Raw genomic sequence first — 25,644 nt, 5'->3', positions numbered from 1 at the left:
GCTCCGTTGGTTGAGTGGCTGCCTTCAGCTCAGGTTATGATTTCAGGGTCCTGGGATTGAGTCCCCGCATCAGGTTCCCTGCTTAGAAGGGAGCCTGCTTCTTCCTCACCCTCTGCCTGACCCTTTGCCTGCTTGTGCTCTCTCTGTCAAATAAATAAATAAATAATCTTTAAAAACGAAAATGAAATAGGGGCGCCTGGGTGGCTCCGTTGGTTAAGCGACTGCCTTCGGCTCAGGTCATGATCCCAGAGTCCCGGGATCGAGTCCCACATCAGGCTCCCAGCTCCATGGGGAGTCTGCTTCTCCCTCTGACCTTCTCCCCTCTCATGCTCTCTCTCTCTCACATAAATAAATAAATAATCTTAAAAAAAAAAAACACTAAAATGAAATAAAATAAAAATAAAGCCTTCACTTGCCATTCCTTCTGCTCACAACGCCTCTCCCACTTGGGAAATCTCTTAGCCATCTGCTGAGGGGTTCCGTGGAGGCAGCCTGCAACATTCATTCCCTTTCTTCCGGAGGCAACACTGCTGATCTTTCAGGGAACCCTCGGCTCCCCACTCTTAGGCCACGAGGCAGGTGTGGTTCGTGCTGTTTCTGCCCTGGGGGTGGGGTCAGGGCTCAGGCACAGGACCTGGGCCTGGCAGGCACATGTCAGATGTTCTTCTCTCTAACTACAATGATTGGGTCAGAGGAGAGCACTTCCTTCAAGCTGGTCCACTGTGAGTTGGTGCTGAGACTTTCGGCTGACTAGAAAAGATGCTTTTTCTCTGCCTCCTACACCAATGCAGCAGAATGAATGGTCACAGCCGCTGGTGGCCGTGGCTGCCTTGCCACGAGCAGAGAGATTGCCTGACAGTGGAGCCCTCCGAGCAAGGCTGAGCCAAGAGATGACTCTGGACACGTTTCCTGACAGTGTCATTCATGTGCCTAGAAGCAGCCCTACCCTGGGACTGTTGTTAGGTCACTGATACTAATGAAGTCTTTTCTGCCCAAGCCAATTTAGGAGATAGTTGCCACTTGCAACAGCATTTGGAGCCTGTCCTTTGGGACCCGTGCTCCAAGTCATCGTCTATGTGAAGGGTTTGTGACCCTTCTCCCTGACTTGAGCCAGTCACTAGTTGGTGTGCCCCATGGCAGGCCAGGCAGCAACTGGATGTCTTCCCCTGGCCCACAGCCCTGGCCAGGCTGAGCAGCCTGCTGGAGATCATCAATGGGAGAGCAAGACCAGGGGAGGCTCAGTCGTTAAGCATCTGCCTTCAGCTCAGGTCATGATCTCAGGATCCTGGGATTGAGTCCCACATGGGGCTTCCTGCTCAGTGAGGAGTCTGCTTCTCCCTCTCCCTCTCCCCCATTTTATGCTCTCTCCCCCCCGACCCTCTGCCCCCCACCCCACACATGCTTGTTCTCCTCCAATAAATAAATAAAATCTTTTTTTAAAAAAGTAATTAAGGGCGCCTGGGTGGCTCAGTGGGTTAAGCCGCTGCCTTCGGCTCAGGTCATGATCTCAGGGTCCTGGGATCGAGTCCCGCATCGGGCTCTCTGCTCAGCAGGGAGCCTGCTTCCTTCTCTCTCTCTCTCTGCCTGCCTCTCAGTGTACTTGTAATTTCTCTCTGTCAAATAAATAAATAAAATCTTTAAAAATAAAATAAAATAAAATAAAAAAGTAATTAAGAAAGTCCATGTTGCAGCTACTGGATACTTCCGCTTTCCCTCAGAGAAGAAGCCCTGCCTTCTTCCTTCTGTGGACAAGGCAAACATTCTAATCCATCCTAATTCTAATACAGGACCACTGGCTACCTTTCAGGGGTCCTCTCCGTCTCCTAACATTCATGAGCAGATCAGCACTGGCAAACACATATTGCTTTATTTAGTGTTTCTCTGGATTGCAGAAGTGTCAGCAGTGGGCTGAGACCTGCCCCAGGAGGGCAGAGGCAGTTGGGCAGCTCCCAGGCCCTCTGGGGAGGTGGGGGGAAGCAGCAGAAAGAGGTGATGCCTCCGCAGCTCCTCCCGAAACCAGCCTCCTCCCCGGGCTCCCAGGATGGGGAGGGGGTCTGGGCCAGGAAAGGCCCGATATCCTTGAACTAGGGCCAAAGTATATAGACAAGGTGTTTGTCATTCTAAGGCATAGACTGGGGCAGGAGTGCTTCTCCCACCTGTTGGCCCCCAAGGGTGATTGCTGGTTAGGGAGCCCCATGCACCCTTAAAATACGAGCCTATCCCTGGGAGAGGCAGTGAGGTGTGCTGAAGACCAGGCTGCAGTCCCGTTTTGCCCCAACCTGCTAGATGAGGGGCAAGTCACTTCTTTTTGTGGGCCTCTGTCTCCTGCTCTGTCCCACCAGGAAGCTAGATTGCATGATTTCTGTGTTTGGCAAATTCTGTGGTTTAAACTCCTTCCTCCACTCCAGGACATCCTCAGGCTGGGGTGAGGATTCTGGAAGGGTATTTTAAGGCAGGAAGAAGGGGGGCGCAGGCAAAGGTGGTCTCAGCCCCCAGCAGGATGTCGGAGTGGGTGGCGAAGGGTAGAGGTGGGCAGACAGGTGGACAGACAGAAAGGTGCCAAGGGAATGAGGAGAAGAGGGTGGCCTGGGCAGGAAAGAGGGCACAAGGGCCCAGACCGCCCAACCTCTTGGCTACATTCCCTGCCCTGCTAGAGTCAGGGAAAACACATCCAGTGTGCCTTGGGGATGGGCAAATGGCTTTTCTAAAAAATAGTTTCTTATAAAGCATCAAAAAATCTCAGAGAAAACCTCAGCAAAAGTTCCCTTCTCTCAAATATTTGGCATCAGCCTTGGGGCTGGCATGGCTGCCTCTGGCCCCGGCTTTCCTATTGCTGTGGCCCGGCCTGGCCCACATCTGGGGCAGCTCCCTGGCCTCTGCTGCTCCCTCAAGAGAGGGCTGAGCAAAAGGCAGGAGTTTGTAGGTGGGCTTCAAGGTGTCTCTGGGTCCCTGTCTAGAAGCTCGAGTCTTTGGTAAGTGGGAAGGGGAGGGGGGAGAAGCAAAGCGTTGGGAAGTGGAAAGGGGTCCAATGGCGCCTTCATCACCGAGAGTTCAGCCGTGGGGCCACCTGTGAGCGCAGGAAGAGATACTCAAGTAGTGAGTAGGAAGCGGACAGAGGAGCTTTGGGTACATAACGTACAGTGGTGGTGTGAGGGGTGGGTGTCTGGTGACCTCAGTCCTGGAGACTGATCCTACTCACATAGGACTCCCCGTCTTGCCCAAGTGGGCCTTGACTCCAGCAACCCCTGAACACCCTTAGGTCTTCCCCACATCCCCATGCTGCTATCTTTGTAACCATCGGCACTGTAGGGGCTCAAAGGGCCCTGTTCTCTGAGTCTCAATGTGTAATAGGATGAAAGAGGTAGTTTGGTGTCCCCCGCCCCAGGGACAAAGACCCATGGATGGGGTGCCCAGGCTCTGCCAAGCTGCCAAGGAAGCGTGGCCACTCGAAGCTCACCCTAGCCCTGAGACTACTAGTTGGGAGGCAGGCTGTCACCTGCTGGTGCCACTCACCACAGCCAGGTGTCCGTTCTTGGCCTTGGTGATGAGTAGTTCTGAGCCAGGCGTGAAGTCGATGGTGCCATCCCTGCCGGGGCCCCCAGCGAAGGTGATGCTGGAAGAAAGGGAATGTGTGAGGGCCACCTGCAGGTGCATGCGTGGGCCCCTCCCCACCCCCAACTGCCTCACCTGCCCTGGTTGATGTTAATGTTGTTCACGCGGTCAGCGCTGATCGCGGTCTTGGTCAGTGTCTCAATCACGTGGTCACTCTGCAGCACCACATCCCCCTGGGAGGTCAGGGGGGTCAGAAGAGGAATTGGGCCGCCCAGAGTTAAGGCGCACACCGCTGCCCTGCCTCCCAGGCCCCAAAGATGTACCTTCTGCTTGTTGTCCTCCCGCTGCACGTGCAGCACGAAGAGACTGTCACTCAGGCTGCTGACGGAGATCCCTGAGGGGGAGGGCAGAGGTTAGGGGTTAAGGGTCAAGGGTCGGAGCTCAGGCCCTCCCTGAGCCACCCCGGGCTCCAATTCACCAGTCAGGTTGGCATAGTCGATCCTCTGCTTGACTTTGGCATCCTCAACAATGACCACGGCACTGGGTGTCAGCAGTAGCTGCCGGGAGCGGGCTTTGTAGCCCTTGCGGTCGTACTTCACCACTGGGACGGCATACTGTGGGCAGTGCGAAAGAGGGGTCAGGGGAGGGGCTGAGGGGGGTTCCAGGGCCACCCGCTGTTCTCTTTCCAGGGCCTAAGCATCCCCACCTCCTCACCACAGGCCTCAGGCTGCAGAACCGGAGTCTCACCTGGATGGGCTCAGAGCCGAGGGCCTGTAGCACTTTGGGGCTGATCTCGTCCGCACCTGCAACCCGGACAGGGGGGCAGGAAGTAAGAGGAGGGGAGAGGGGACCAAGCCGGATGGTGCTGGAGGGTTGGAGCACTGGAAGTCAGGGGCTCACCAAGCCGCGTGCTGATGAAGAGCCTGGGGACACTCTGGGGGTAATTGTCCTTCTTGCCCCTGAAGATCTCACTAGCCACGGCTTTCTGCTGCAGCTGAGAATGTGAGAGGCAGGGGGAGGTATTAGAAGGGATGGGAACCCTCATGGGGGCCAGAAGGAGCAGGCCAGCCTCAGGAACTGAGCAAGCCTCTTGCCCTCTCTCGGGCCCCAGCACCAGAGGCCAAGCCCTGCCGCCCACTCTCCTGTTGACCCCTCGTGTGCTTTGCCCCCATTCCCAATGACAAGGCAGAGGGCTTCCCAGAAGGGCATGACAGCACTGTCAGGGGCCAGGCTCGACTTTGGGGCTAAGTGTCCATCATACCAGGCTCCTAGGCCCCCAGTATTCAGCCCTAGCTTAGCATCTTGAAGCTGGCCGATTGCAAAACTAGCACAGATCATCTAGGCTGACGGGTCCTTTAACAAGACCCCACACTGAATTGCCAAATACAGGCACAGCGGTCACCGATGTCCACCTCTGGTATCACAGCAGGCATTACCCTGATCAGACTGAACCTGCGGTCTTTTCAACCCAGGGCTCTGGGGAGCCCCTACCAGTCCAGTGGCACTGGTGGAGAAACCAGTCTTATCTGCCACCCAAAATCCATTCCAACCTTGGTTTCATACACGAGGCCAAACAGGGCCCAGGACCCATCTGAGGCCATGCTGCCCCCCGGGACTAAAGTGCTCCTTCCTGGCCAGCACTCTCCGAGGGGTGCCCACAGCCTCCCTGACCCCCTGGCCGGTCCACGCCCCGCTCCCTGCTCTGCGCACCTGATGCTTCCACTCGGGGCTGATACTCCGGCAGTACTTCCACACCATGTTCTTCATGCACAGCTCCCGTAGGAGCTCCGAGGCCTGAGGGGCACAAATGAGGTCAGGGCAACTGGACGCCCTGGCTTCCTTCCCTCTGAAGATACCTGGCAGATGCCTGCAATGGGGGCCACTGCTGAAGCGACACCCCCGCCACCTGGACAACCCTCTCATTCCTGAGTTCTTTCTCTCAAAAGAGCTCGTTCTCCATGGCCCAGCTCCAGTTCCCCTCCCCTGGGGAGTCCTCCAGATCCTTCTCTGGCCACAAGATTATTGGGGTGCCCCCGCCCCACGCTGAGCGCCTTTGTGATCCCAAGGTCAGCAGGGAAGGCCACCGACCTCACGCAGGGCAGCCGGTGGCGTAGGCCAGGAAGTGTCCAAGACATTCCGGGGCAGTTGCCGCCGCAGGTTGAGCAAAAAAGAGGTGCGCACGTGGTCCAAGAAGAAGGCATTCTCTGGGCAACGGGGTGCATGGCGCAGGATGAACCCGCGGATGAGCCTGGGGGTGGGGGCCCCAAAGAGGCAGTGGTGAGAAGCCTGGAGACCTCCGCCCCTCTCCCTGCTCTGCACCACCCCCTGGGCCTGCCCCCAAGCTCACCGCCTGATCGTCTGTGCAGCCCACTTTCTCTTGGCTGCCTTCCTCCGGCCCAGCGTTCCCCGCCACCAGGACTGGATGCAGATGGCTGTGGAGACCACAGGATGGCTGACCCTGACCTCCTCGCCTCAGTGGCCCACCCTAGCCCCAGACCCTGCCCCTCCTGCAGACCCTTGGGTCCCCCCGAACCTGATCGCTTCACCCGCAGGAATTTCTGTCGCCAGTGAAAGCCCCTCCAGGTGGCCTGGATCTTCGTGGCTGTGGTTGGGAAAGAAAGTCCATTGGCCAGAGCCCTAGGGCATCAGCTGGGGGTCTTGGGTTGCCCCAGCTCACCGAGGGGCATGAATGAGGGAGTGGCCCAAAGAGCGACTGATCAAAAGGATATTAAGCAAAGAGAGCATGTGAAGGAGAGAAGGAGGGGGCAAAGAAATGAGTACCGCTGAGTCTGCGTCCTGGGGCGGGGCTGGAGCAGGTGAGGAGGAGGGAAGCTGAATGTGGATGAGGCAGGGCCCCAATGCAGAGAATACTCTCCTGTTCCCCAGAACAGACCCCACTGGGACAGGAATGGTGGGGCCTCTCTCTTACCCAGGCTCTGCCGCCGAACTTCCAGGGCATCCTCTGTGGCAAACAGGGTCTTGGGGAAGCGGATGAAGATCTTGGTCCTGAAAGGCAGTAGAGATCAGCCCCTGCCTGCCACCCCCGGGTCCCCCAAACACTGGGGACAGGCAGGCACCACTCACCTGCCCATCTTGTACTCCTCTGGCTTGTAGCCCAGGTGCCTGACCAGCACAGCCACCCCGTCCTGGGGCCGTCCTGCCCATGTGGGCCATGTCTCCGGGCACAGTGACTTGTATCTGGGGACAGGAGGGGCAGAGAGATACACCCCCCTTCCAAATAATGCGCACCTGCTGGGTACTCCCACCACAGCCATGGAAAGCCAGGGAGTTCGCTCTGTCACCACACCCATTTAAAAGAGGACGAAACTGAGGCCACAGGGCTAGAAAGTGTCAGCGATGGAATTCACACCTGACTGACTCCCCAGTCCCTAGCTCAGACAAACCACAATGCTCCTGTATCCTTTCTGAGCTAATTTGAAACCCTGTCCTCGGGCGCCTGGGTGGCTCAGTGGGTTAAGCCGCTGCCTTTGGCTCAGGTCATGATCTCAGGGTTCTGGGATCGAGTCCCGCATCGGGCTCTCTGCTCAGCAGGGAGCCTGCTTTCCTCTCTCTCTCTCTCTGCCTGCCTCTCTGTCAAATAAAAAAAAAAGAAAAAAAAAAAAAAGAAAGAAAGAAACCCTGTCCTCTTCATAGGCTTCCCCATCTCCTCTGGTGACAAGCATGTGGATGCCTGCCTGTGGATCCCCAACCAGGTGCTCTGTGAGAGCAGGGCTGGAAGGAGTCGGGGCTGGGGGAAGGGACCTGATGTTCTGTCCACCTAGTTTGATAGCAGGCTTGCAGAAGGGAGGGGCCCCTGGCATGCGTCCCACAGCGGTTCAGAAGCTCAGTGTCCTAGTCTCCGAAATGGAGCTGACAATCCCTGTCCCACTCTCAGGATCTAGAAAGCTCCTAGCCTCCTACTCCCTTTCCCACACGCTGAGCCAGGCCGTACCCCTACCTCTGCAGGAAAGCTTCATATTTGCGGCGATAGGCAAAGCCGGCTCTGCGCACGCGCAGGTTCTCCATCAACCCTAAGTACTTCACCTGGTGCCGGATCAGCACTTCGTCAAAGCGGCCTGGGGGAGGGGTGACAGGGTGGTCAGCGGACCCTCACAGATGGATGGCCCATCGCCTCTGCAGGGGAGACCCGGCTCTTGGTCTCCGGGGTGGGCGGGGCCTACCGGGCTGTTTGGCGTCGTTGGGCTTGATGCAGCGGACATAGGCGGGCTCCTTGGACTTGAGGATCTCCACCAGCTGCAGGAGGCTCATCTTGAACTGGGTGGCAACCTGGCCCACCAAGGTGAAGGAGAGGTTGGCTAAGGCCTTGGATCCCTGCAGCTGCCCCTCACTGGGCGAACTGCTGAACCGTGCAGAGGACCCTTCCTGGAGCACAGCAGTGCCAATTCCCACAGCCACCCTGTGCCCTGCTTCTTTCTTCCTTCTGCCGGCCCTCCATCCCAGTAGAGAAAGGGGCCAGACTGGACTAAGCACTTCAACTTGGGAACCTCACTCCCATCTAAAAGCCCTGCTCATGGGGCGCCTGGGTGGCTCAATGGGTTAAAGCCTCTGCCTCTGGCTCAGGTCGTGATCCTAGGGTCCTGGAATCGAGCCCCGCACTAGGCTCTCCGCTCTGTGGGGAGCCTGCTTCCTCCTCTTTCTGCCTACCTCTCTGCCTACTTGTGATCTCTGTCTGTCAAATAAATAAATAGAATCTTTAAAAAAAAAAAATAAGGGACGCCTGGGTGGCTCAGTTGGTTAAGCAGCTGCCTTCGGCTCAGGTCATGATCCCGGCGTCCTGGGATCGAGTCCCACATCAGGCTCCTTGCTCCGTGGGGAGCCTGCTTCTCCCTCTGACTCTGCCTGCCACTCTGTCTGCCTGTGCTCACTCTCGCTCTCTCTCTCTGACTAAATAAATAAAATCTTTAAAAAAAAAAAAAAATAAAAAAAAAAAAAATAAAATAAAAATAAAACCCTGCTCGGGGGCACCTGGCTGGCTCACTTGGTGGAGCACAGGACTCTTGATCTCAGGGTTGTGGGTTCGAGCCCCATGTTGGGTGTAGAGATTACTTAAAAAAAAAAAAATCTTAAAAAAAATAATTAAAAACCCTGCTCAGATCTCCCCACAACCCTAATTCTACATTTCCCTTTGATGCCTGCTCTTGCTCTTTCTAGAATTTCAAGGCCACATTCCTTAACAAAGCACCTTGCTCCTAGGCAGCCAACCTTTATCTCTGCACACTGCTCCGCAGGACCTCCAAGGGTCTCAGAACTGTGAGAGCAGCAGACCTGTCAAGAGATCTGCAATCCCACTAATGACAGAGGTGTATGTCTTGGGGTACCAGAAGCATCGAGAAGGGGCAACTAATCCAGTCTGTGGTGCAGGGGACATCAGAAAGGCCTGTCTAGACATGACCCTTGGGCTGAGATTTAAAGGATAAGTAAGAAATAGCCAGAAGGAAGAGAGGACAAAAAGGTATTCGGGCAGAGGGACAACCTCTGCAAATGTTCTATGAACCCAGGGAGCTAAAAGCAGTGCAAGGACCCAGGTGGGGAGTCAACCAGATAGGATTAGAGAGGCAGGCAGAGGCCAGTATCATGACAGGGCTGGAAAGTCACATTAGGGAGACTGACTTATCCTGAGGGAAAAAAGGGAGCCAGTGAGGAATCTGTAGTGAGGGAAGAGCAGGCACAGATCTGCATTCTGGACTATCTCTAAGGGCATCTGTGAAGTGTGGGTGGCAAGGGCAGCTAGGAAGCCAGGAGGGCAGAAAGGATGGTAGCTGGCTCAGGGGTTAAGGGGAGGGGCCGAGAAGGAGTTGAGGAGTACTCAGGCAGCAGAAACTGCCAAGAGCCAGCAGCGATCTAGATGAGGGAGATGGAGGTGACTGAAGAAGTCACAGAGGTTGCCCAGGTATCTGGCATGTGGCACTGGGTGGAGGGTGATCCTTGTCTTGAGTTAGGGACACAGAAAGAACAGGCCCATGGCACTGTGCCATCAAGGGACCATTTTAGACCAGTGGAGTCCAGCTTGCCAGGGAGCTGCTGGCGATCAGGACATAACACGAACCCGCAGCCGCTGGAGAGGCCCGGACAGTGCTGCCTGTGTCCTCCCACCGCTGGAGGATGTGGGGTACACAGCAAAGAGCAGAAGCCTGGGGGTCAGACGCTGGCCACCCACGGTCTCCACACCTTCCCTGCTGGCTTGTCTGGGCCTGCAAGCTTCCACGGCTTCTACCTCTGACACAGCATCTGGGCCCTCCTCCTGCCATACCCACAGCCACACCTCTGCCCCAGGCTCACTGCAGCTCTCCCAGCATCACGCACCATGGGCCACACCTGCCCTTCCCAGCCGCTTTCCTCGATGATGTCACTCCCCTGTCTCCTAGTCTTTTCGGGGCTTTGTTGGTCCGTGCTGGGCCCCTCGATGCCTACAGTGCCCTCCCACAGGTCCCTCTGACAAGCACCTACTCTGTCCCAAGTTATCTCAGATGCGTCCTTTTCTAGGAAGCCTTCCCTGACCACCAATCCACAACCCCCCACCACCAGGCAATTTGCTGTTCCCTATTCTGTTTCCAAAGCACCCTGTGTGTATTGCTATGAAAGCTCCTATTCATCTTGGCATCCTAAGTGCCTCATAACATCTGATCCAAATGTCTGCTGAGTGGGTGGATGGACACCAGTGCCCACGCACAGACAAGTTCCCGCAAGGACTCAGGTGTGCCCACGTGGGTCTACGGTTAGGGCCAGGCACGCTCAAAGCAGCACACATAGACGTGCCCCCGGGCAGCTGCCAAGACGCAGACAGAGGTGTACCAGTGAACACACAGTGCCCGTGCACACCGCCAGCTCCTGGCTCACGCAGGCACACATCCACACATCCCCAAACACACGTGCATACACACACACATGCCCCTCAGGTCCCACAGCCTCCACACCGTCTCTGGCCGCTTCTTGTCGCTGAGCTCACTCCGGTCGAAGCATTGGCTCATGATGGGATTTTCAGAGCTGCACATGGTCTGTGAGGGCAGAGCATGGGGGGGGCGGTGGTCAGGGCGTGGGGCAGGCAGGACAGATTCCTGGGGTGGGGTCAGTCGTGCCCGGACCCTAATCCCTCTCCCCAGTCTTCCTCACCTCCTTCAGGTTCCGGAAGAGAAGGTCATTGTTTTTATCCAGAAACCCTGGGACAGGGGAGCAGACGCAAAATGAGGGAGAGCTTCTCTCCCTGCCCACTGGAGGGACCCAGCTCAAGAATCCTCACCGGTCACGCTGTAGGTCACCTCTCCAGCATAGTGCAGAAGGCGGAACTCCCCACGTTCCAGAGATTTCCGGGTCCGCTGATCAGCCAGCTTGTGCCTGGGGAAGGAGAGGAAGCTACAGACTGCTGGCCTGAGCCATGCCCCCATCTGCTGAAGAGGCTTGAGAGGAATGAGGCATCCGGGAAGGAGCAGGTACGCCTGGGGCCAAGCCATAGCCCTCACCACCAGGCGGGAGACAGGGTGAGCCATTAGCCTCCCGGCACAGAGACTGTCCCGGAGGCTTGGGGAGGCCTATACCCTTACCCAGGGTCCCACAGTGCCCTAAGCCTCCACACTCCTGGTGCTCGCTGGCCAGAGGGCTGCTTTCATTGCCTAGGGCTGTTGCATGACTCTGCTCAGAGGGTTAAGCGCTGCCCACTACATTTTAAGAATGAAATCCACCCCCAAAGATCACTTAAACCTTAAGCATGTTTCTATCCTTTAACCCATTGTCTACTTTTTTTTTTTTTTAAATTAGACAGAGATCGCAAGTAGGTAGAGGGGCAGACAGAGAGAGAAAGAGGAGGAAGCAGGCTCCCTGCTGAGCAGAGAGCCAGATGCAGGGCTCAATCCCAGGACCCTGGGATCATGACCTGAGCTGAAGGCAGAGGCTTTAACCCACTGAGCCACCAGGCGCCCCCCACTGTCTACTTTTTTTTTTTTAAGATTTTATTTTATTTATTTTATTTTTTTTAAGATTTTATTTATTTATTTGACAGACACATCATAAGTAGGCAGAGAGGCAGGCAGAGAGAGAGGAGGAAGCAGGCTCTCTGGCGAGCAGAGAGCCCGATGCGGGGCTCGATCCCAGGACCCTGAGATCATGACCCAAGCCGAAGGCAGAGGCTTTAACCCACTGAGCCACCCAGGCGCCCCAAAAGATTTTATTTATTTATTTGACAGAGATCACAAGTAGGCAGAGAGGCAGGCAGAGAGAGAAAGAGGAGGAAGCAGGCTCCCCGCTAAGCAGGGCTCAATCCCAGGACCCTGGGATCACGACCTGAGCCGAAGGCAGAGACTTTAACCCACTGAGCCACCCAGGCGCCCCCCCCCCCCATTGTCTACTTTTAAGGACTATTCCAAGCAACTAACCAGAGAGATACAGGCAGAGATTTAAGGCACAAAGATGTCTGTGGCAGCTTTGTTACCCAGCAGAAACCTGGAGGCTGGCCATGGTCCCCCAGAGGCTGGGGGATCCGTGAGTTAGGGCCACTGGAGGAAGTGTTTTGAGGAAATTTTTCGGTTTGATTATATGGGAAGATAGTCAGGATATAACATGATCCTGAACCTAAGACACAATAAGTTCTCAGCTATAAAGAAAAAAAAAATGCCATATAGAAAAAGGCAGGAAGGAAATGCCTCAAATTGTTAAGAGTGATGACCTCTGGGTGACAGGATAACTAGCGGCTTTCACATACATTCCAACTTTTCTCTAATGAGCAACATTATGTTTGCAATCTGAAAAGGTTTTTCAGATACAATTAAGCAAAAAATGCTCTGGGCTTTGGCAGTCCACCGCTCCAGGCCTGAGTCCGAGCTTTGTGGCTTACTGAGCACGGGATAACCTTCGGCAAACGGCTTCACCTCTTGGAGCCTCAGGAAAGTGGAGAGAGCACCCCAAGTCAGCCCTTCCAGGGTTGCGTGGGGTTAGAGGAGGTGAGCGGAAAAGAAGCAGCGGGACAGAGCTGGGATACAGGTGTGCTTGCTTCTCTTCTTCCCCTTTCGACTTGAGGGGTTTCCTTAAAGAAAAAACCAACTTCCAAATAAGGAAACTAAAACATCTGTAGCAAGTTTCCTTCTTAAACAGGAATCAAGAGGGAGCCACGCTCCTCTTAGCTTCTCACATTGTGGATGCCCTGGCTGTGGCTTTGCATGTCCGTCCTCAACTTACACCTCCCCTAGTCATCTCCTTGTGGCCAGTGGTTTAGGACCCTGTGTGGGGGTCTCACACTTCACAGGCTCTGCCCCCAGGGGGCCCTTGTCCCTAAGCTGCTTTACCACCCTGCTTACGCTTACGTCAGGAAGTGCGGATGGTGCTTGATTGTGTCCTCCAGCTTCTCCAGGAAGGTCAGATCTGTGGCCTCCCCTGGGCGCAGACATTCCTCATCCTGGGGGTGTGGCAGAGGGCGAGGGATATATCAGGGAAGGAGCTGGAGAGCACAGGAGGCTCAGGAGCAACGAGCCAGGAAGCATGGATGCAGGGGCCCTGGGCAGCTTGTGCGGAGGCTTATAGACCAGGCTGGCCCCTCACTTCACCCTCCACGCACAGCCCTGCCCTGCCCTGGGCCCGCTGTGGACATGCCTAAGAGAATGGGGCAAGGAGCAGCACCCTCCCACCCAGCCTTCGACATGAGGCCTTGGAGGAGCAGAGGACTCACCAAAATGGAGATGATGCCCTTGAACTTCTCCTCCACCAGGTCACAGATGATCTTATTGTTGAAATATTGGACAGGCTCCCACTGAGGGGCAAAAGGGAAGGAAGGCATCATCCTGGGGTCCTAGGACCTCTTCCAGGAGACCCCAGTGCCTGGCTTCCTACGGGGTGTCCCCAGGGACAGCTGCAGGCTCGCACCCACCGCGATGCCCTCTGCCTCATATTCCTCCTGCTCCGACTTGAGGGTGAGCTCGATGAACAGCTGCTGCAGCTTCTCGTTGCAGTAATTGATGCAGAACTGCTCAAAGCTGCAAGGGAAGAGCTCATGGTAGGTTGAGGGGGACACAGGACCAGGAGCAGCAGGCAGACTGGACGAGGTCTCTGAGCAGCTAAGGGAGGACCCGAGGTGGCTGGGGAACATGAGGCGGGGAAGAGGGGAGGAGAGAGAGGCAGGGGAAAGGGGGTACTGACCTGTTGTGCTGAAACACTTCAAAGCCATAAATGTCCAGGAGCCCAAGGACTGTGGTGCTCCGCCAGCTGGGGCTCTCAGCGTCCTAGGGCCAAGAGCGTGGGTCCCCGTATTTGACGGCTCCCAGCCCCAGGCCTCCCTGCTATTTCGGAAGCCACCCCAGGCCAAGCCCTCACCTTGGAGGCCAGCGACCTGTTGATCTTCCTGACCAGCCAGGTGAAAGTGCGACTGTACACAGCCTTGGCAAGGGCGTCTCGCGCATATGCAGCCTGTTCCAGGTTCAGTGGGCTCAGGAGCTGCCGGCCAAGGGGAGACGGGAGAGGAATGCTGTGGACCCCTTTCCATCCCTCTCTTCTACGCACTCAGCCTCAACACCAGAAACCCGCAACCACTCTGTCCTCCCCACCCCTGGTGAGCCTTACGGGTGGGGGACACCAGGGGAGGCCATGGTGGCCCCATCAGAGGGAAGATGTTTTAGGGACCAGAGGCCTCATTCCCGGAGGCAGGAGTTTTAGAGAGACCTGGGAGCACCCACCACCCTGCAGCCCTGAAACAGAGGCCCGGCCTCACCTCCTCTCCCTTGGCAATAATCTTTCTGTGCGTCAGGGCTTCCCGCAATGTGGGGCCGTCCACGCCGAGCAGCTGCGGGGAGGGGGTGGGCACAGTGAGCGTACACGCCTCCTGGCCCCCACTGCCCTGCCCCCCTCCTTCCTCAGCCCGCTCGCTCACCCGGGTCAGGTACTTGAGCTGGTTCTCGGTGGTGACCTGGGCATTGCTCTCCTCATCCGCGGCAAAGTGGATGTTGCCCAAATGTAGGACACTGGCCACAATACTGAGCAGGTCCTGGGTGAAGAGGGTGGGGGGCACGTGCCGGGGGAGTCACAGGAGGGGCAGAGAGCCCATGAGGGCCACTGATGGACTGTGGGCAGGGGGGTCCAGTGCCTGAGAGAAGCAGTGGGCTACAAAAGATTTTCAGGGCGTAGAGGAAGGAAAGGGAAGGTCCCCAGCACTGGTCTCACCTCAACCTCCTCCTCAGTGAAGTCGATGACTGTCAGAGCCTTCCTGACCACCTTCCAGTCACTCTTGTCATTGATGGAGGAGACTTTGGCACACTGGCCCTGTGGGGGCAGGGAGGGCGGAGCCGAGTTAGCAGCTGTGGAGCTGTGCACCTAGGGGGCCGTCCGCCCTGCCTGCCTGCTCCGCACCTTCACTAGGTACAGGTAGCTCTGGGGGTTCCGGTCCAAGCCCAGCCTGCGCAGCATGTCCTCCTCGCCGCCTTCCAGCAGCTGGTAGAAGACGTGGAAGTTCCTCTCGCCGTGGTTCTGGTGCACCACCCGGGACTTCTCCAGGAGGTAACTAAGGATATGGCCGCCCACAGGCGCACCCTGTGGGCAGGCAGGATGTGGCAACTGTTCAGGGCACCTGAACTTCCCCTCAGCTTTCCCTCCTGCCTCGGCACTACTGGCCTCTGATTCCAGCGCGGCCCCTGGCTGCATGGACTCAGGTGAGTCACCCCCCTCTGGCCTCACAGTGTTCTCATCTAAGAAATGGGGGCAGGTAGCCCCACTGACCAGACCTCTCCCCTTGGCTGTCCGATGGGCAGCTCACACCGACGGGCCTGCAACTGAACTCCTGGTGTCCCCCTCCTCAGACTAGCTCCTTGCTTCCCCTCTTGCCTGCTGGTCACTCTGCCCTTCTAGGTCTGTGGGCCAAGAAGTTTGCTGTCCTCTAGGAAGCCTCAGTTCTCCCTAACCTCATATCTAGTCACACAGCTCATCCTGTTGCCGTCACCCTCAAAACACCCAGAGCCTACAATGCTGCCACACTCAGTCTCAGTCCTGTCACCTTGACATAATAATCGTCAGCTTCCTAGCTGGTTTCCCTGCTTGGCCTGCTTCTCCTATACCATCTAATCTCAACAAAGCACCATAGGGATCTCTCTGAGAGAAAAGCCACATCATAACACGCTTCTGTTCCAAACCCTCCAGTGGTTTCCCTCCTACTCAGAGTTTTTTGTTTATTTCTTAATTTCAAGTTTTTATTTAAATTCAAGTTCATGGGCGCCTGGGTGGCTCAGTGGGTTAAGCCGCTGCCTTCGGCTCAGGTCATGATCTCAGGGTCCTGGGATCGAGTCCCGCATCGGGCTCTCTGCTCGGCGGGGAGCCTGCTTCCTCCTCTCTCTCTGCCTGCCTCTCTGCCTATTTGTGATCTGTCTCTGTCAAATAAATAAATAAAATCTTAAAAAAATAAAAAATAAATAAATAAATAAATAAATAAATTCAAGTTCATTAACATCTACTCAGAGTTTTGTTTTTGTGGGGTGGTGGTGGTTGTTGTTTGGCCGGTTGGCTTTTTTGAGAGAGAGGGAGAGGGAAAGAGAAAATCTCAAGCAGACGCCCCGCTGAACTTGGAGCCCGTTGCGGGGCTCACTCTCATTACCCTGAGATCATGACCTGAGCTGAAATCAAGAGTCGGCGCTTAAATAAGCCAGCCAAGTGGCCTCTACTCAGAGCTTCTAAAACAAGTTCTCATAAAGATCCAGAAGTGCCTGTACCATCCGGCCTTCTCTCCTGTTCCTTGGTGCCTTGCTCACTGGCCTCCCTGCTGTCCTTTAACACACCAAACACCCCCAACCCCAACTTGTGCTGACAAGTCCCTCTGACTGAACTCTCTCTCCCAGGTTATCTGCCAGCTCGCTCCCCTGCCTCCATCAGGCTTCCCGCCCCTCCCCCCAATCAGGCTTTTCCCAAACTACCACCTTCTCAGTGAGTCTCAGTGAGGTCTCCCCTACCTGCCTTATTTAAAAATAGCAACTGCCCCCACCCCTTATCTCATTTTATTTTTTGCCATGGCACTTGTCCTAAGTTACATTTTTCTGTTTAATGCCTATGTCTCTGGAGGCAGGATTTTTGTCTGTTTTGTTTCACTGCTGTACCACCAGCACTTGGAATAGCACCTAGCACACAGTAGGCACTCAATAAAGATTTGCTGGTACCAAAAGCCTGGCAAGTGGGCGCCTACCAAATGGGACTCCCACTCCCCATGCCCCCTGCCCTGACACATCCACGGGTACCTTGAAGTCAAACTGCACATCCATGTACTTCCCAAACCTGCTGGAGTTATCGTTCCGGAGGGTCTTGGCATTTCCAAAGGCCTAGGAGCGGAGGAGCAGGTATGAGGGATGTTTGGCATTGCCCCTCCCGCCCCGCAGACCCTTGCTGTCCCCTCACCTCCAGCACAGGGTTGCTCTGCAGCAGCCGGTCACGCACAGCACCACCCCTCTCCGGGGCTGGGCAAGTCTCGGCGTAGAACTGTAGCAGCCGCTTTGTGGCCTCTGTCTTGCCTGCCCCGCTCTCCCCGGAGATCATCACCGCCTGGTCCCGGCGCTCTGTGCGCAGTGCCCGGTACACAGTGTCAGCCACCGCGAACCTGGGGCAGAGGCTTGTTACAGGAGCTCCGGTGGGGAGACAAGATAGGAAGGGGAGGTGGATTCCCGTATCTGATTGGAGTCACCTATAGGTGGGGTTTGGGGGGGACCCTCAAGGGCATGGGTCAAGGGAGGTCCTTCCCAGTTGAAGATGGGGATCACTAGCACTCTCAGATGGAGGACGGAGATCACTTAGGGGTGGGGGTCCTAAAGGTCATTTAGGTAGAGGTTGGGGTTGGGAGGTTCCTCAGAGGTGGGGGTCAGAGAGTCATTAAGGTTGGGGGGCCATGCCCAGGTAGAGCTGGGTGAGGAAGGAGTTAGGGGTGGGAACTGGGGTGGGGGCTGGGGAGGTCCCACCCCAATGGTGTTGAGAAACTGATCTTAAGTGGGGATCAGGGTCACTCTAGGGTGAGGGATTATGGGACCCGTCACACATGTAAATAATGGTTCATCCCACATGGGAGGTTAGAGATATTCTAGAGCGAGGGACATGTGGGAGGTCAGGGGTATTCTAGAGCGAGGGTTGTGTGGGGTCATCTTAAGTGGAGATGAGCGGTCACTCCTGGAGAGGTTGGGGGTCACTCACAGGTGGGGCGGCACCTCGTAGAAGCTGACACCTCGGTAACGCTCCATGTGCTGTCGGCTATAGATCTGTAGGTCCCGGTAGGGGTTGACAGAGACCAGGACAGGGCCAATATAGGTCTGGGGGTTGGAGGAGGAGGGTCAGAAGTCTCTCCAAGAGGCTCCTGAGAACTCTTCCCCCCTCCGCCCTGTGTCTGTGCCCACCCCCCAGTACCACTACCCCCAGCCCCGCCTCTTCCCATGAGGGCCTCACATAAATGAGATTCTCCCGGAACCGTCGCCGCAGGTTCTCGATGAAGGCAGCCTCACTGGTGAAGTTCTCCAGAAGCACGAAATCCTGTACACCCACCCGGTCGCGGGCCGTCAGGGCACTCTCCATGGTTACCCGCACCCCGTCACTGCCCAGGGCCTATAGGGAACACACCACGGGAGAGGGTCAGAGCCAGCAGGGTAAGGCACGGCTGCTTCTCCTCCACCTCAGCCTGTGGGACGCAGAGAACACCCAAGAGACAGACCGTGCTGGGTACAGTGGGGCTGGGTCACAGCAAGCTGTGGAACTCTGTGGAAGGCACATGGAATGCTGAGGACATGGGTCACACAGAACAGAGACCAGGTGGGACACATGGGACCCAGACAAAGGACCCTGGGGCACAGACGATCCAGAGGACATGTGAAGCAAGGCCACCGAATCCAGGCAGGCTCTGCTTTTGTGCAGAGAAAAAGGGGTCATGAGGAGAAATCCCTGGAATAATCAGAAGAATGCTCTGTTGACCTTGGACAAATCCCCTTCTCCCTCTGGCTTGCTTCCTCCTCAAGAAGGAGGAGTTGAGTTAGACCAGGTGACCTCAGGTCCCTTAGCTCTGGACCACGTGTGACAGGTGCTCTGGTGGACAAATGGCTCAGAGTAAATTCTGCAGGCAGGGTGGGGCCGCCTCTGCCACCGGCGCCCAGCAAAATCTCCAGGGGCAGAGAGTTTAGGAACCAAGCAAGAGGCCACCCCCAGACCACATGAGGGGGATTCCCCCCCAGGGGGCCTCCCATCCCAGTTGGGATGGGCACTCACCCCAGAAGCTGGGTGGCGGGGGCTCCTTCTCATAGCTGGGCCACACCCTCTCCTCCAGCTGCCAGACTCCCCAGACACTTAACTCCTGAGAGCCCCAGAAGCCTCAAGGGGGTGGGGGTTTTACCACGGAAAGCCCATCTGCCTCCAGAGCATACAGGCTCAAGGAGGCCCTCCAACCACACCACACTCTTCAAACGGGGGTGGTGGGGGAAGGAGGGACTCTAGGAAATCGACATGAAGAGTGTCAAGGGTTGGAGAAAAACAAGGTGGCGGTGGTGGGAAGGGGTGAAGATCCCACAGAGGCCACCAATTCTCCTCCAACCACAGAGCACCCAGATCTCCGGTTTGGGGCACCCCTCTGGGTCTGGCCTGCCTCTCCCAGGCTTATCCCTCCCCACCTCCCCCCACCCCATCCTGTTCCGAAGCTGCTGCCAAATCTGGCCGAAGCTCCCGCCCCCTTGCCCTCTGAGTGACGGGTCTCCGTGCTCTCAGCCCTCCCCGAGGGCTCCCGGCCCGGCCCTGGGTCCGAGCGCCCCGCGGCCCTCCCTGCTCCTGCCTCTTTCCCCTGCAACTTTCCGGGAGGTTTTTCCACCCGAAATTCCTGGGCCGCGCCCGCTTCCTGGCGGGGCCCAGGCGGCGCCGCGAGGCACAGAGGGACGCCCGGGACCCCCCGCCCTGCCCGCCACCTCCGCTCACCGACGCCCGGTAGCGCATCCTGCCACGCCGGCCTGGCGCCCTGCTCGGCTGCCCGTGCTCTTCGTCCGGGGCTCCGCGGCGGCGGCGGCGGCGGCGTCAGCGAGGGAGGGGCCGGCCCGCCCCCCGCGCCGCCCCCTCGGCGAGCCTCAGGAGCGCGGGACTCCCCAGCGGACCCCGCCTCCCTCGGAGTTCGGACTCGGACTTGAGGGTCCCAGTCCAGCTGGTGGGGGTGAGACAGGAACTAGGGGGGGATCTCGGAGCGGGGGCGGAGGGGGGCGGGGCTCCCCTCCAGGCAAGGGCTCCGCCTGAGTCAGGTTTTCCAGGAGGGACGTCGTTGGTTCCAGGGTGGGGCCCGGAACCCGCACGGCGGCCGCGTCTATACGGACCCGGAACTCACTTCCGGGCCATGTCTACACTACGCATCAGGCCAGGCGCGCGACGAAGGTTGAGTCCAGTGGATCCTGGAGGAAGCAGGATTTCCCTCCCCCCTTACCCCAATCTCGAGTCCCGGGAAAGTTAAAAATAGATCGAAATGTCCAAATACGGCAGGCGCGCCCAGGAGGGCGGAGCCTCGGTGCGGGACACTGTCCACCCCTATATACTCTCTGGGGGGTGGCCCTGTGTCTTTAAGCCCCAAGAAAATCTCTCTAGGTTTCCCAATCAGTACGGAGCGAACACCCAAGAGACAGGGACGGCCAAAGGGAGTCCGCCGAACGCGGTCTGTGTCCTGCCCCTATGGAAGTCTCAATCCCATCTGGAAAATGTACGTCCGAATTCCAGCATTTGGGGCCTATACCCTTCTCCCCTATCCCAGACACCCCAACTAAGGCCTCTGTGCCTCAGGGGCTCCTCAACTCTCTTTCTCCTCTGGAGGGAGCCTCCCTCTCTGGTCCTTCTGGATCCCCCAGGACACCCTCCTTCTCCCATACCAGCCCCGAACAGCCGCACCCTCACTGGGATCTTGGAGGCGCTTAAGGAGCGAACTCCAGCTTAGATCCCACCTCTAGTGGAGGTGGTGATGGCTAAAAGCCTTTGATGCTTGCAAAAGACTGGGCTATTTCTTACAAGCAGTATGACTGGGAGCAAGTCATTCGACTTCTTAGAACCTCCTCTTCATCCTTAAAATGTGGCTAATATCTACCTAAAAGGATGGTTGAGAAGGCTGAGATAAAAGCGCTAAGGCACTTCCCCGTCTCTCAGTAAGCACTTCCCTCTCTTGGCCTGATACTCATCCCACACGCGTTTGGGACAGACCTACTAAGAGCCAGGCCCCGGGCCAGACCGGACACACTTCTTATGTAGTGGGGAAAGCCCCTCAGGCGTGTCTGCCAGTTACGAAGAACTCCAGAGAACTTCACCTGTTGCCCCACCCGACAGAAAAGGAACCTGAGGCGCAGTACGGCGGACACTGATTTGTCCTAGCGCGGGGTGGAGGGTGCGGGGAGGCAGAGTCGGGACCCAAAGCTCCAGCGCGCCCCTCCCTCCTACCCAGGCCTCCCCCGAGAGGGGAGTGAGGCTGCGGCAGGTGCGGGCTGCAGCCTCGTGGGGAGGCTCATTACCTCGAGAACAACAGCCCTGCCGGAGCCTGGGCTCGGGGGACTCCGCGGGGGGTGGGGTGGGGGGTGGGAAAGGCACCAGCTGGGAGATGGGGCCTTCTGCAGGGGCGAGGGGACTGGGTGCGCAGCTGGGAGATGGGTGGGAGCGGAAGGCAGTGGTATTGAACGCCACCCACGGAGGCGGGCTCAGGGAGGAAGGGGACGCCCTCCGCTGTGCCCCCGGTTTTAAAATATAGAAGGGAGCGGAGAGGGGGACTCTGCCTGCAGCCCACCCAGGGCGGGGAGTGCCTTAGGGGGCTGGGGAAAACGAGGTCGAGCGAGCCCCCACCACAGCACAGCTCCCTGCAGTGAGGAGGGGGCACGGGGATGGCACTGCGGCCGCTAGCGGGCGGGAGAGGAGGAGCTGAGAGTGGGCGGGGCGTCGCGACCGCAGAGGCCGCCCCGCCCGCTGCCTCGTCAAGCGGCTGGAATGAGGGGAATCCGCGTGCGGAGGGGTCCTGCCGGCCACCCCCCCACACACCCGGAGCCGCGCCGCCGCATTCCCGGGATGCCCGCTGGCTCCCCCACAGCCGCCGCCCAGCGGCGGAAGGAGGGGGCGTCTCTGCAGCCGGGCGGGCCGGAGGGGCGGCCCTAGCCCCGGCTCCGGCCGCCGCCCGCTCCGCCTCTCTGGTCGGGAGCGCCAGCCCCGGGGAGGGGGGCCGAGGGCGGGGAGTCGCGGGTGTGAGAGACGCTGCGACCCAGGCGGCAGCGCCAGGCGCTTCCTGCATTCTCTGCGCTGTTTTACGCTATTCCCTTCAATGCCCTGAAGCCAAACCACGAGCTCTGTGCTATTACCCTCCTCCTACAGATGGGGAGACTGAGGCTGGGCGAGAGCATGACTTGCTCATGATCCCAGGACTAGTAGAAGGAGGGGTGGGATTGGAACCGCGAACGCCAGCACTCACGGCTTCCGTAGAGCTGCCCCACCGGAGAAAGAGGCTGGTGGATTTCTAGGCTTCTGCTTCTGGGTAAAGGTTAAGTCGCTACCCTGCCAGGCTGGGACCTTCCTTAGTAACCCCGTGACTGCAGTGCCCAGTATTAAACCCTGTCGGTGTTGTGTGACTGTTGACATGTAGGCCTTGGGAGTAGCAGCTAGGAAGTGGGCACTGTTTTTGGGCTCCCAGCATGGCTCTGCACCTACGGGATGGCGGCAGGCTGGGGAGAAGCCATGGCCACGTGAGTGAACCAGGACTTATTTCCCAAGAGTACCTCTGGGTCTCCTCCCACCCTTGTTGTTTCCTGTAAAGGCAGGACGAGCTGACCTGGTCGTCCAGTGCCCTTTACCTAGTGTGAGCCAGGTGCCCTCTGCCCTGACATCTGGAGGAGTCGGGAAGGCAGTGGGCAGCCTCAAATGTTCAAAGGTCCTCAAAGCACCATGCGGGTCTGAAGCATTCTGAGGACCATCAGATTTTTCTAAAAGCTGATCTCTACTGAGGCAGCTTCATGGCCTATTGGAGAAACAGAAAGAACCAGAGCCTATCTCCCCCGCAGCATAGTACTGGGCACAGAACAGGTGCTCAATTTATATTTACCAAAAATATCTTTTCTTAGGTCTGGGCCCAGGCTGCCCCAATAGGGGCTGTTTCAGACTCTAGGGGCAATGGAGGTGAAAGGTGGGGACTAAAGGTGGACACCTTCCCTGCTCTCTACCTGATTGTTCACAGGGCCCTAGTCAAGGGCTATCCACTCTAGCTCTAGAACCATGAGCCTTTGGGCTGCCAGACACTTCGGCCTGGGGGTCCAGCAGAAGTAAACAGGGCACCTTGCCCCCTGACCTCTCCTCTTCATTCAATATCCTATACGTAGAAAGGAGGGGGGCACCTCCAGATAGTCATCACCATCTGACATCAAAAAGCCTCTTCCCCTCTCACCATTACTCACACCAAGGAGTCACCACCTGCTAGAACCTTCCCTCTGCTCCCCTCCTTCAACTTCTGCTCCTGGATCAGGCAGCAACCTCCAAACTGCCCTCCCTGCTTTCTTTCCTCCAATCCGTTTTCCCACGACAGCGTATAGTATTTACAAATGCATATCTGATCAATTAACATCTTGTTAATAGGGTGTAAGTTTATAGGGCACCCTTCCGTGTGCCAAGCCCATTCTTCACACCCAATGCTTCTTGCCAGGTGCCTGCATATAGACTCCAGCAATCCCGTGTCCTCAGTTTACCCCAGTGTGCCTGTGTTCTTGTGTGACCCCAGGTGTGGCCCTCTCCAGTCCCTTCTCTCCCCAAGAGTCTCTCAGCACCACGCACAGCAAGAAGGGTCTGCTCCCGCCCCTGTCACACGTGGCTCTCTCCCTAAGCTTCTTGCCTTTGCACCTGCACCTTTCTTGGTCCTGCGCACCCTTCTCTCCCCACTTGACTGACTCTTAGTCATACTTGAACATGCAGCTCAGGTTTCACCTCCTCCAGAACCCCTTCCTGCTTCCCCAAATGCATAGCCCCCTCCTTATCGCATCACGCTCTAATTGCCGGTTTTCTCATCAGTTTCTCCCAGGAGACAGCTCCCGCCAGGGCGTACACCCAGCCCGGCACACAGTAGGGGCTCGGGAATCCCTCGTGGATGCCCGTACGAATGAATGAATCACAGAGCCCAGAGCGTGCCAGGAGTTGAACAAGGCCGTGGGCCAACCATTCATTCTCTCATTCATCTCGGAGACCCTGGCCGCCGCACTCACAGACTCCCAGACGCGCGGGGAAACTGGCGCTGCCGGGCCCGGGATGGGGGGTGGGAGGGCGGAGTACGGGAAGGGGCGGGGCGCAGGCGGCCTCTCCGGAACCCAGAGGCAGAGCCTGGCTCTTGGAGGGGCCCGAAGGGCGCCCAGAGTGCCTGGGTCCTGCGACCCCAGCCGCCCCTCCCCCACTCAGGTTACCCGCAAGTAATCTAAGCCTTCACGAGGCCGAATTCTGGGACCCCGCATAAGCTAAGCCGGGGTCGAGCCTCGGCCCCAGCGATCTCCGGACCGGCGACCCCCGCCTTCCGCACGGCAGCTCCGGCCTGGCTTGGCGCCCGGCCGCCTGCCCTTTTCCCCTTCCCACCCGCCAGCGGAGCCCTCCCGGGACCACGCGGCTTCTGCCCGCCCAGCGCCGGCGCCCCGCGTACCCACCGGCTCGGCTCTTCGGGTGCGCAGGCGGGGGCCAGGTTGGGCGGCGTGGCCGGCGCCTGAGTCCGCGGCCCCGGCACGCTCTCCCCGCCCAGGGCCCGCCCGGGGCCGGGCCGCTGCCTGTCGTCATCCCCAGCGGGGCCCAGACCCGGGCGCGCGCGCGCGCGCGAACACCCCGGCCCCGCCCCGGCCAACCCTGGCCGCGGCCCTCCGCCCGAGTCCGCCGAGACTTGGTACCGCTCACTGTGCAACCAGCTCCCCGGACGGGGAGCGTCACGGTCACACACACGCAGACACTCGCAGACACGCACACACACACTCCCTCCTTCCTACACGCACAGAAACACACACACACACACACACACACACACACACACACACACACACACACTCTCCCTTCCTCCCTTCCTCCTCCACACCCGGCCCCCGTAGCTGCAGCGCTGGGTGGAAGGGTGCGTCTCCTCATCTTAGGGCCCCTTTGAAGCCTCAGAGCAAACCGAACGCTCTCCCCGCCCCCGCTAACTCGCCCCACTTTTGCCAGGCCAGGTCAGTTCTTCCCCATTTGTGACTGTCTCCCTCGCCTCTCCTTCCCTGCTCAAGCTACCGCTCTGAGCTGGCCAGTCCTAGCTCTTCGGGCCAGAAGAGACTGGAGGCAGGCACCGAGCCTGTACTATGCGGCTGGAGCATTACATACACCACCAGTCCTTTGGCCTCAGAGCAGTCCTGTCACCTAGGTGTTATGCACAGTTCACAGCCCAGCGTTGGGAGGACCAGGGAGATGGAGGAGGAAGGATTCAAACCCTGATCCCTCCTTTGAAAAATCCTGCTCTTCGAGGCACTTAAACTCTTTACCCCTTCCTTCTTCCATTTATCCCTTCTTGTCCAGTCTGTTCCTGTCCCTAGGATCAGAACCCCTCCCCACTGCTCACCGCTTTCCTGAGGGGTCTGCTTGAGGGAGCTGCTGGGCCCTGGGAAGATATTGCCACCCTTTCTCCCCGCCCAGAGCATCCCAGCTTACAAGCTTGCAGGGCCTGTGGGGGTGAACCACGCGGATGATCTCCCCAGTGGGGATCAGCTCCACTTGCAGTGCCATCCTGCCGGTGGAAAGCCACGGTGTGCGCTGAGCGATGGGGCCACGGAGCAGACCTGCCCGCCCACTGGCTCGGGCTGCTCCCTGAGCCAGGAATCTGGTCTCACACTGGGATGGCCACTTGGTTCAGCTTCAACTCCAGCCCCAGGGGAGGTGTCTGGTCCAGCTCCTCAGGACACAGCTGGAGCAGCCCAGGTCTGATTGGGAGGCCTCTTGGCCCAGCGGATTGGAGCAGGAAGAGGAGGGGCTGAGGGACTGAGGAAATGCCTGTTGTCCCAGGTAACCAGAGAGGCTGATACAGCCACTCCTGAGGGACCCTGGCCTCCAGGTCAAAGGGTGGGAGGTCTTTCTGCCCAACAGCTCTGTGGCCAGGCCTCTCCTGCTGCTCACTCACTG

At 57.9% G+C, this 25,644-nt stretch overlaps 1 protein-coding gene and 1 long non-coding RNA gene across 7 annotated transcripts in view; one reads left to right on the top strand and one right to left on the bottom strand.

The window, feature by feature from the left end:
* The window catches only part of LOC309851688, a 71,844-nt gene extending 58,888 nt beyond the window's left edge, over positions 1-12,956 (top strand). The window contains exon 2 of the long non-coding RNA XR_014304869.1: positions 12,635-12,956. This is a non-coding gene — a long non-coding RNA (uncharacterized lncRNA). The remainder of the gene's footprint in view (positions 1-12,634) is intronic.
* On the bottom strand, positions 1,849-25,442 carry MYO1C (myosin IC). 6 transcript variants are annotated; one of them, XM_082707037.1, is made up of 32 exons: positions 25,177-25,442; positions 17,953-18,108; positions 17,704-17,819; positions 16,921-17,119; positions 16,764-16,844; positions 14,896-15,075; positions 14,710-14,808; positions 14,420-14,533; positions 14,261-14,332; positions 13,867-13,986; positions 13,693-13,775; positions 13,424-13,529; positions 13,226-13,306; positions 12,864-12,955; positions 10,811-10,905; positions 10,684-10,730; positions 10,488-10,568; positions 7,734-7,839; positions 7,511-7,628; positions 6,637-6,750; positions 6,482-6,558; positions 6,086-6,154; positions 5,900-5,984; positions 5,641-5,800; positions 5,263-5,346; positions 4,453-4,546; positions 4,300-4,355; positions 4,031-4,166; positions 3,876-3,946; positions 3,688-3,785; positions 3,514-3,613; positions 1,849-3,067 (listed from the first exon to the last, which is right to left on the bottom strand). In XM_082707037.1, the coding sequence occupies exons 1-32, from the start codon at positions 25,249-25,251 to the stop codon at positions 3,041-3,043; spliced, it is 3,192 nt and encodes a 1,063-aa protein (XP_082563163.1). In that variant the 5' UTR covers positions 25,252-25,442; the 3' UTR covers positions 1,849-3,040. The 6 variants fall into 6 exon arrangements, with proteins under 6 accessions (XP_082563163.1, XP_082563166.1, XP_082563168.1 ...); XM_082707040.1 differs by lacking the exon at positions 25,177-25,442 and adding an exon at positions 24,162-24,414; XM_082707042.1 differs by lacking the exon at positions 25,177-25,442 and adding an exon at positions 21,959-22,230.
* Between the last annotated feature and the right edge of the window lie 202 nt (positions 25,443-25,644).

This window comes from Mustela nivalis (genome assembly GCF_964662115.1).
Source record: "Mustela nivalis genome assembly, chromosome: 17".
In the NCBI taxonomy this organism is placed as follows: domain Eukaryota; kingdom Metazoa; phylum Chordata; class Mammalia; order Carnivora; family Mustelidae; genus Mustela; species Mustela nivalis.
Note: the sequence above shows the minus strand (reverse complement) of the source record. Positions and strands in the feature narration are given on the sequence as shown.

What these genes read in the sequence shown, in the direction of transcription:
- MYO1C (XM_082707037.1), bottom strand. Translation starts at nt 25,251, where the DNA reads ATGGCACTGCAAGTGGAGCTGATCCCCACTGGGGAGATCATCCGCGTG. An exon ending in TCACTGAGGAGGAGGTTGAG is followed by an intron (nt 14,534 to 14,709) that starts GTGAGACCAGTG and finishes CTCTTCACCCAG; the next exon opens with GACCTGCTCAGTATTGTGGC. An exon ending in GCCCCGAGTGGAAGCATCAG is followed by an intron (nt 4,547 to 5,262) that starts GTGCGCAGAGCA and finishes TCACATTCTCAG; the next exon opens with CTGCAGCAGAAAGCCGTGGC.